At 29.9% G+C, this 10,770-nt stretch overlaps 1 protein-coding gene across 1 annotated transcript; it reads left to right on the top strand.

Annotated features, from left to right (window-relative positions):
- The first annotated feature begins 1,566 nt into the window (after positions 1–1,566).
- Positions 1,567–6,432, top strand: LOC137838909 (mediator of RNA polymerase II transcription subunit 25-like). The gene is made up of 15 exons (XM_068648118.1): positions 1,567–1,670; positions 2,334–2,361; positions 2,646–2,697; positions 2,970–3,100; positions 3,216–3,416; positions 3,507–3,572; positions 4,090–4,258; positions 4,343–4,413; positions 4,706–5,170; positions 5,465–5,518; positions 5,612–5,706; positions 5,835–5,909; positions 6,001–6,091; positions 6,290–6,376; positions 6,421–6,432. Exons 1-15 carry the CDS (start codon positions 1,567–1,569, stop codon positions 6,430–6,432), a joined length of 1,701 nt encoding a protein of 566 aa, XP_068504219.1.
- The last annotated feature ends 4,338 nt before the right edge of the window (positions 6,433–10,770 follow it).

Here is a 10,770-nt window from a genome sequence, read left to right on the forward strand (position 1 = left end):
AAGGTTTATTCTAAAACCTCACTAAAATAACGAAGATTTTTTTAACCTTCGTTAAATTATAAAGGTTTATTATAAAATTTCAGCAAAATAACAGAGGTTTTTTTAACTTTCAGTATGTTCCAAAAGTTTATTCTATAACCTCAGCAAATTAATAGAAGTCTTTTTAAATTTTAACCTTTGTTAAGTTTCAAAGATTTATTCTAAAATGTTAACAAAATAACATAGATTAATGAATGTTTTTTTAACTTTCATTAAATTCCATAGATTTATTGTAGAACCTCACTAAAACACTTCATATTTTTTAAACTTCAATAAATAAATATAATTAAATCTATTCATAAATAAATAATTAAAAACTACATAGTTTTAATATATTTTATAACTATATTCTCTAAAATTTTGAAAGTGTAACTTTACATTACAAATAAGTTTTCTAATAACTTGGATAATAAGTATTTCAACAACTAATCTTAGATAATAAGTATTTCAATACTATTTACATATTTCTTTATGATTGATGATAGATAGTTTATATAATTCCTAGTTTTTTTTTATTGTTATGAGCTCATACTTCAAAAACCCTGACTTATTTTGTTTTAGCTTTTGATGTACTTATGTTTTATGTGCAATTTTAGTTTTAATTAGAATTGTTAATATTTAATTCTCATAATTTTGAAATATTTTAGATTAATACTTTTATTTTAAAATGCATCTGATAATTAATTCACTCTGAAAGTGAGAAGTAATAAAACTAATTTCTCCTCACAATATGTTCTTGCAATCTTTAGTCAAGAACACACATGACTTTGAAGTCCACATCTGACAGATAATGCAATTACTTGAGATATATAAAACAATGATAAACACTAGTAAGGAGAATATAGTTCTTTATTTAGTGTTTCTTCTCCTTAGATATTATAGATATAAGTGTGACTGAATTATAATTCCTTGCTAGGACTGCATATTGTGATATTTAACAGAGGTTTTGAAACCCATGGTATATTTTACGGAAGTTCTGAAACCTATGATACTTAACAAAGGTTCTAAAAGACTTTTCCTGAGATTTTAAAAAACTTCGGAGAACACGTTCCCATAGCGGGAAAATTGGTAAATGACTTAATAGAGGTTTTAACCTTGAATAATGTAAAAATAAACTCCCGTTAAAACCTTTTTTTTTTCTTGTAGTGGGTTTTCTATTAAAAAAATTCACATAATTAAATCTTATTTAATTCACATGAATGATTTTTATTTAAACTTTATTAAACTAAGAATGACTTGCAGTTTGCATTTATAATTCAATAAATAATTTAATCTTCGTTACAACAAGTCATATAAGAAATGTTTGTCAGTATGTGTCTTCAATGCATGAAATGAAGTAATAAAATTAAATTCAATATTAATGAGGGTTGAGCCTTGTGATTGTGATGAACACCAGTGTTATATAAACTACCAAACACTGCTCCATCTTCATCATTCTCAATCTCATTTCTTGTCTCTAGCATCCTCTGCATCTTCTTTATCTTCTTCATTTTCTCTTGCTTTTAGCAGATTTCAGTTCTAGATTCCATGGCAACTAACAACAAATGGTTAAACATAGTGGTAGATGGAAACTCTGCTTTGTCTCCTTACTGGCCCAGCATTTTTTCAGACTGTCTTCAAAATATAGTCAGGTCTCAAAATTCTTGATGTTCATATACCATGCATGCATCATAATTTGCTTCATATATATTGTATTAAATAATATGCTTGTTGTATTTTTTATCTTTGATATTAATCATGATTCATAACATGCCCAATTAATAGATTTGTTTTCAAAAATAGCAGTATGAATTTTATTTTTTAAATATTTGTTACCTTTTTTTTCTTTAAGAATCTAGATCTATAAACTATTGAAAACATTTTCTTGGATTTAAAAAACCGAGTGAAAATTGATATCTTTTAAAGCAAAATCTAAGATTTTTAACACCAGGGGGGAAATGTAGCCTAAAAGAAGACGAAGGAGATTTATTTTATGATTTTTATTTATTTATTTAGGCATTTAAATATAAATATAAATAAGCAGAAACAGTTTCAATAATTTTATAAAAATATCATGTTTTATATAATAAAAAAATGTCAACTGATTAGGATTATAATTAAAATCATTTATACTAATGTTTCCTTTCTTTATTATAAAAGATAAAAGATTATAATATTTTTTCTGTATTAATTATATTTTACACTGTCCGCCATTAATTTATGCATAAAGTGAATTGGGAACCTTGTTTATGGTTAATTTATTTATCCAAATTTTAATATGTATTAATATAACTTCTTTCACTATTTATATGCAGGACCTTCTTTGAAGAATCAAGAAACGAGGTAATTTAAAATATTATAATTTCATTTTTTATGTTATATATCTTTTCTAAACATGCACAGAAAGAAGTTACACTAATCCATCGATTTCAAAACTAAAACTCAAAGTTTCTTGCATAATTTATGTTACACATATCATTCATCCTAAACTTCATTAAGAATAAAAACATTTTCTATCATACAATATATATATATATATATATATATATATATATATATATATATATATATATATATATTAGTTTCTCAAATTCACAAAGACTAATCATCTTGTGTTTTGTTTACAGGGAGCAAATGCACAGGTGGGTCTGATCCTGTACAATGCCAATGACAATCCAGGTAAATATTATTTCATTTACCTTTTACTTTCAGTATACATAAGATATGTCTTGTTCAATTCAATTAATAACAACTTTGTACTAATTATTTTTGCCTTTAACCTTATCACATGTAATGTTAATTATCTGGTTCATTCCCTTAGTATAACACACACATCATACATAGGATAATTTCTTTTGTTTGTTCATGTTGGAGAGACTCATTCCTCAATAAGTTTTTTATATATATTGAAGCAGAAATCCTAAATATGTTTCTTTGTGTCCCTTACACAGGGTTGGGCGTCCAATATATCTATTGGACAAAAGAGGTGGATGACTTTCTGGCTGTGCTACCATCATTGGTCTTCACTGGCAACAACGAAAACCAGCACACCATTGTGCAAGGTCTTGCAGAGGCCTTAGTGGTATATATATGTTAACACATGCTTCTTTTACTCCTTATTAATTCCACATTGATGTAACTATCTCACATTTGCAAGCAATAATAACAATGTGTGATGTGAATCATGCCCTAAGCAGATGTTTCCAAGGCCATCTAATGTGATGACAGCAGAAGAGTACTATCATGGAACAAGACATTGTATTGTGATAGCAGCAAGAGATCCTGTTCCTCTGAGAATGCCTGTCTCTGTGCCAGAGATTAGTCGAGGAAAAACTATTGGCACACAATTATATACTGCAAATGCTGATTTCTACGACGTGGCAGAGTTGTTTGGCCCAGTAATGTCATGAAACTCTCTTTTTACAATTATGATTTCTACTACTATAAATGCTGATTTATACTGATTATGTTCATGTTACTGCATGCAGCTGGCAGTGTCTCTGTCAATAATATCTCCAGTACATCATCCATGTTTTGAAGTGATATTCAATATGGTAAAAGTTTATCTTCATGGATAATTCACATTTTTTTACTAATATTTTTTTTGTCGAGTAAGATATCTATTATTATAGTGTCTAAGCCAAGGTTTTACACTATAGTTATACCTTTGAGGCCATGCATTATTTCGAATGTACACTTAGCATGTTTTTCCTATTTAAATTGGTGTTTTGAACCATTGATATATATGACGTCAATAAAAAAAAAAAGTTAGAAGGTCGTCGGGTTGAGCTGGTTTGACTCAAGTTAGAGGTGGTGTTTTTTTGTACTTAGATATGGGTAGACTTTGAGCTTTCTTTCCGCTTTAAAGCTCTCAATATGAGTGGTAGATTGAAGGACGTCAATGTTGTTTTATAAGAATTGAGATATCTCTGAAATATCTTCATTTATATATTTTTTTTTCTAGATAAAAAGAAATACTATAGTTGTAAACTGAATGAATAGTTGTGTTTAAAATTTAGTATTCATATATGTTTTGGTGAGTACTTAACTTTGTCTTCCTTCTTTTTTTAGGGGAGTATTGGTACTGAACAGGAAAACTCTCCAATTTCTAACATTAGAATTGGTCACTTTAATGTTCTGCTGTCAAGGAATTTTAGGGAGGCACATGTTGCCCTCCGTGGGAAAAGAGCAATGGATCCACCCACAAATGATATTAGAGTTCCTCTACATCACAATCAAGGTTCTCTTCCTCTCTCTGCTTATCATTTTCATCCTTCTCTTATTCTCTTCTCTTATTAAAATAAACTATTTCACTGTTTTTCAGAAGATCTATTTTCAATTGCTAACATGATGATGAATAGAGGGAGAATCACTGAAGCTGCCACAGATAGATTTGTACGTGTAGTCTTTATTATTAAAATTCTAATTTATTAATGAACTATTTCAGATGTTCCAATTCATATAACAACATAAATTCTTCCAGACAACTACTCTAAAAACGAACCCTACAAAAAACATGTACTTTCAATTTGTAGAACAGTGTTGTTGGAAGATCTTTTCCCTTTTTCCCTTTAAGGATTAAAATGTCAATTAAAGTGTTATTATTTACTTTTATTTTGTACTTGTTGTTACTTAAACCTGTTTTCATTTCCTTCTTATTAAAATCAAGCAAACTCTTGGTCATCAGGGGGGTATAAACCCAGGGTCCCTAGTTGCCCCAAATGTCTCAACCAGAGCTGGCTTTTCAACTCCACCAATGGCTGTATCCAATGCACCAACCTCCACAACCAGAGAAGGGTTTTCACAAGGATTTGTGGAAGAAGGAAGAGGCATGGCTATGGTTGCAGGCAGCTCAGCAATGGGAGTAGGTATGGCTGATCCAAGGGGTTTTCCACCAGCTCACAACTCCACAACACCCTTTCCTTCAAGTGAAAACTCATTCAATATTCTACCCTACCTAGCATCAATGCTTCCTGATGGTGCTAGCATTTGTTGCCCACGTCTTCCATTCTTAGCAGCAGGGTTTGATCCATACGGAAGACCTATATATGAACCAAATGGGGTTGCTCTTGCACCTGTAACACCTCAATTTAACCCCTTTGAGTTTTGGCCTCCAAAGTCATCTGTTCTAAATCTGGTGCAAGTATGGCAGGTAAGTTGATTGAATAGCTTCATTATTCCACATAACCCCAACATATACATAGTATATATGCCTTCATAATTGCCAAAATCTTTGAAACTATATATGTGCTGTATGTTGCTTTTTAATTTGTTTCTTATACCAGTTTCCTCTATATCCATATTTGATTCTAGATTGTTTACTAATGAAGAAACTACCTGGTTTATACACTGATATCTGATATAAATATTTGAACGTGCATAATGAAAACACACTCTATAAAATATTCCATACTTTCTACTTATAAAATTCATCTTTGGTCTCCAGGGAAGTTTGGTTGCAGAAACGAACAGGAGTCGCAAAAGCAATCATAGAGGAAAGGTATGATAGAATCAATGAACCTATAAAATAATCTTCCTTGCCCTAGAACTAGTTTGTTAGAGATCAACACATTCTAACAATTATGCCACTTAGCTATTAGCTACAATGACTGAACTTTTCCCCTCTTTCTTCTCATCAACAGGCTCACGTAAGAGCAACATCACCCTCCACGTAAGTGCACCTTCCATGTATTCTCAAGGAAAATTTGATAACTTGGATTATATTCAATGATATATAAAAGCTTAAATGAACAAAAAAAAGTAAACTAAAGTTGAAAACAAAAGACATGTTTCAACTGTTTTCTAATTTTTTGCAGGCTTACTATGGAGTGGTCGAGTAGGCTAGAAACAGCCTTCTATTTGCCCCAGAAAGCTCTCGAATATACGATAACGTAATGTTTTTAACAATGCTATAGCTACTTCATAAACGAACACTTTCTTCAGTGGGAATCTAACATATCTTCCAAAAACATTTCAATGTAGAATTTTTCATGGACCCATTGATTATGTTTTCTTCTACATGTTGAACTTCAACAACCTCGACTTCTTCGAACATCTCACGAAACAAAATCTGGTCAGTCATCTATACTTAATTTTTTATCAGTAAAAATATTTCAGAAATAACTCAATGCATATACATGAACACTGTATCTCTCCATATGTTATAGCTTTCTCATTAACAATCAAAAGATATGAATTTGCATTGCATTTTTATTTGATGAGTTGGTTCACGTACTCTATTTAATGATAAATTTTGTGCATGGTTTTGCAGTGTGCGAGAGTTACACTCCCTACTCAGATTTTGATCATATCTCCTACAGAAAACCAACACTACTACGTAGGAACAGTCTTCCCTAGGGTGAGTGTAATGTAAATAACATTTCACATTGTTCTTCTTCTTAGGTTGTCTACTGAACATTTAGCTACACACATGTTTTAACCTTTTGTTCTTTTCTGAATACTTTAATTTTGACTACTACGCAGGATATTACATTTATTCAAAGGAACTAAGTATGCAAATGAAGGGAATTTAAAAGAGCTGTTTGGGGTTTAAAAGAGCCTTAAAAGGAGAGTGTTTAGGGAGTGTACATGGGTTTCCATCTTCTATTGTTTCAATTTGTTTAATAAGTTTCTTTATAGAAAGTTTGTGAGATGTTTAATTTAGGAGCAACTAGCCAATTGTTGAAGTGTTATCATTAATTAGTTTTTGTATTTCAATTTACAAGTACAATGAATGTAACTCAATTTTGCTCTACTCATGAGTCCTTCCTCTATTTATTACTCACTAATTTTCTTTTTGGAAAACTATGTTTTCACAATAATTATATACGATTTTTTATGTGATTTTAGAAAAAAAAAAATATATATATATATATATAAAGAATAAATTTAAAATTGAATGATATAAAAAAATAGTATTATTGAGTATATATAGAGTGAAAATCAAAAAAAGTTAGTCGTGAATATTAAGGTATTTCCTTTTATTAAGAAATAGGTCGATTGACCAATAAAATATCATAATTCTTCCATTCCTTCTAAAATAATATTTCAATATAGAATAAAGTTTATTTGATATTTTAATAATAATAAAATTATTCAACAATCATTTTTTTAATAAAAATTATAATAAAATAATAATTTATTTAGTTGTCGAGTAAATAAAATTGATGTCGATATCATAGTATAAGTTGTGAGGCAAGATCAAATAGTCGAAGGTTATTTTACCAACCAAATGCCAATAAGCTAGAATTAGTGAGTAAACAAGAAAAGAAAAACATGAATAAACAACCAAATTGAAAAAAAAAATGGTTTTTTTATTATATTAATAGTTAATAAGAAATATAATGTAATAAAAAAATCAAGAACTTAAAGCAAAACATTTCAAAAGAAGTGAAATCATATCATGAATAAGAAAAAGGATCAAAAGACAATTAATTACTAAAAGTTAAACTATTTTATAAGAGGTTAAAAAAATCATCAAAAAGACTTACGAAAAAGTATTGTAAGGACTTAATGTATGATAGAAAAAAAATAAAAAATATATTACTAAAATTATAAAGAGACAAATACAAAAGGAAAAAAATATAAATTTTTATTAATTAAGTACTACTTCCATCCTTATTTTTAAGTAAGAAAATTATATTCTAAAATATATGTAAACTTTTACTTTTAAAAAAAATACTTAACTTTAATTAGTGCTTTAACTTTACGTTACACTGTTAATTATAATATTTTTTTATTATAAGAAAAGCATTTTAGGAAATTTTGTTTATTTTTTTCCTTTTTAAAGGAATCAAGTAATGTAACAAATTACCTTGAATTTAGTAAAATATTTATAAGATTTTTTATTTTACTTTTTTCAATTTTACATTACAATAAATGAATGGATATGTATAAAATAATTAATATTAAATAAATAATAAGAGTATGAAATGTAATTAATATTTTCTTTTAACTTTTTGAAATTGACGGTTGAATAAAAATAAGTTTTTTTTTCTTTCAAAAATACAAAATTAAAAAAGTATTGCTACAAAAATATTTTTTTTTCTTATACATTATACATGAGAATATATAAGTAGTATTTCTCAAGTGATGCATCTTTATTCACACCCTCATTTTTGTCTCCTTTACCATGCATCTTTTTTAAGTTTTCTTTTCCCTTTTAATTCTATTTGAATACAATGTCGGTTAAGAAATGGTTTAACATAATAATGAATGGCTCTTACTTTCCTAAAAATGTTTATGAAAAAATTGGTTTAAACTTAATAAATAATAAAAATAAACATTATCACAATATTTTTACAAGCAATTGAAAAATTGTCTCAGGAAGTTCTTCGATTTTGAGAACAAGTAGCCTTTTTATTTACATCAAATAGTGAAAATAAGAAAAAAAAAATGGAAAGAAACAAAGTGAGTAAAGAAATGAATTATTTGAATTAAAGGAAAATGAATGGGAAATAAAGAAAAATGAAAAGAATTATTTTATTTTTTTACTCACTTTCTCTTAATTTAAATGATTTAACTTTTTATTTTTAAATTTTTTTCTTTTTACTCTTTGATTCCACTTCTTAATCTAAACACTAATGAAAAGTAAATGATTTGCAAAAATAATGGTTTTTCGACAACTGTAAATCAATGTATGAGACATTTTTGTGAATCTGAGCTATTATTTACAATTTACTTTAATATAATTAACTTCATTATCTTTATATAAAAATAATTATTTATAAGGGTGGGTATTAAAAAAAATTCGAACAGCATATTTATTATATAAAAATACATTAATGTTATTACATTAATAACTGTTAAAAAAATATACTTTATTTAAAACTATTTATAATGTCATTGGAAATTTAAATTGCATAATAATTTCAAGGCTTACGTTAATGAACATTATTTATTATTTCCAGAATAAAGACACTAATAAAGTTTTAACTACTATTAAACATATCTTCAAAAATATTAATAATCTTGCGTTTTCCTTTACATTAACTTTTTTTTACCTGACAACACATTTATTATTTAAAATATATTTAATGTTATACCATGTGCAGTTTTATTTAAAATAAATATTTATTGGGAAAACAATATTTTCATTTAATTGACATGTTAAATTCATTATTGCTCAATTAATGAATATTCGTATTTTGCAAAATTAAGAAAAAAAGCATAGAATTAACAATATTTTTAGTCCAGAAAACTTTACAATTTTTTGTAATTAGCTCCTAATAATTTTTAGTTTCATTATTGCATTATTAATAACCAAATTTCCATAGGTAATTTAAGGTCACCATTCGACTTTTCACAACTTCAAAATTTTCATAAATATTTTATTTTTATTTACTTAATTTTCAAAACACCTCAAAGTAGTGTTTGGAATATTCATCACAACATTCCAACACTACTTTGAGCTTTTTCTTTTCTTGTTTAAAGTTTTGTACTGCTAAAATAATTTATTCATAGCTTAGTTGTTTTTTCATTTATTATTTTTTTTAACCGAGAACCGCTTTTGTTTGCAATTTTTTAGTTAAAAAATAACTTAAGTTTTTTTTTTAAATTAATTTTTTCTATGTGAGCAACTAAAAAGAAAATTATGATTACATAGAGATAAAATTCTGAAAGACTTATTAAGATATTACATCTGATTCATACATCGATTATTAGACTAAGTTCAAACATCTAATATCGATTATTGTGTATAAGGGTGGACAAAAAATCCAAATTACAAAATCCAATCCATAATTATCCAAATCCATATTGGTTTTGATCCATTTAAATGGATTTATTTCAAATCCAAATCAATATTTTTGGATTTTAAATCCAATCCATTTAATTGAATATGGATTAGATATAGATTGGATACATTTTTGGATTATCTAAATTACATTTTGGGTTGGATTTTGACTTAGCTCGATCCAGGTTGAGCCAAGAGAATTCAGGCCCAGGTTGAGCAAATTCGACCCAAGTCCACGTCGAGTTGAGTCGTCCGGACCCAAGTCGAATTGAGTCGGTATGAACAAAAGTCGAGCAAAGTCATTTCGGGCCAAAGTCGAGCCAAGTCAACCTTGGGCCAAATCAACCCGAGTCGACCGGGGCCGATATTAAGCCGAGTTGGCCCATGCCGAGCAGAGTCTTTCAGGTCCGATATTGAGTCAAGCGGGCTCAGGCCGATATCCAGACGACCGGGCCAGGGCTAACGTCGAGTCGAGCAGGTCCAAGCAGATGTCGAGTCGAACGAGCCTGAGCCCATGTCGAGTCGAGTGGGCCCGAGCCCATATTGAGCCGAGTAGTCTAAGGCCCATGTTGAGTCGAGCAGGCCCAGGCAAAAGTGAAGCCAAGCAAAGCCGGGACGATGTCGAGTCGCCTGGGCCGAAATCGAGCCGAGCGAGTCCGGGCCGATGTCGAGCCGAGCGGGTCGGGGCCGATGTCGAGTCGTTTAGGCCCAGGCCGATATCGAGTCGTTCGAGCTCGGGTCAATGTCAAGTCGAGCGGGCCCAGGCCGATGTCGAGCCGAGCAGGCCCGGGCTGATGTCGAGTCGTACGGGCCTAGGCCGATATCGAGTCGTTCGAGCCCGGGTCGATGTCGAGCCGAGCGGGCCCAAACTAATGTCGAGCCAACCGGCCAAAGCCGATGTCGAGCCGAACGGGCCCGGGCCAATGTCGAGTCAAGCGGGCTCAGGCCGAAGTCGAGCCAGAGCGGGCCCAGGCCGATGTCAAGAAGAACGGGCCTGAGTCGATGTTGAGCCTTCTGGG

The sequence above is a fragment of the Phaseolus vulgaris genome, chromosome 4, assembly GCF_000499845.2.
Source record: "Phaseolus vulgaris cultivar G19833 chromosome 4, P. vulgaris v2.0, whole genome shotgun sequence".
Lineage (NCBI taxonomy): Eukaryota > Viridiplantae > Streptophyta > Magnoliopsida > Fabales > Fabaceae > Phaseolus > Phaseolus vulgaris.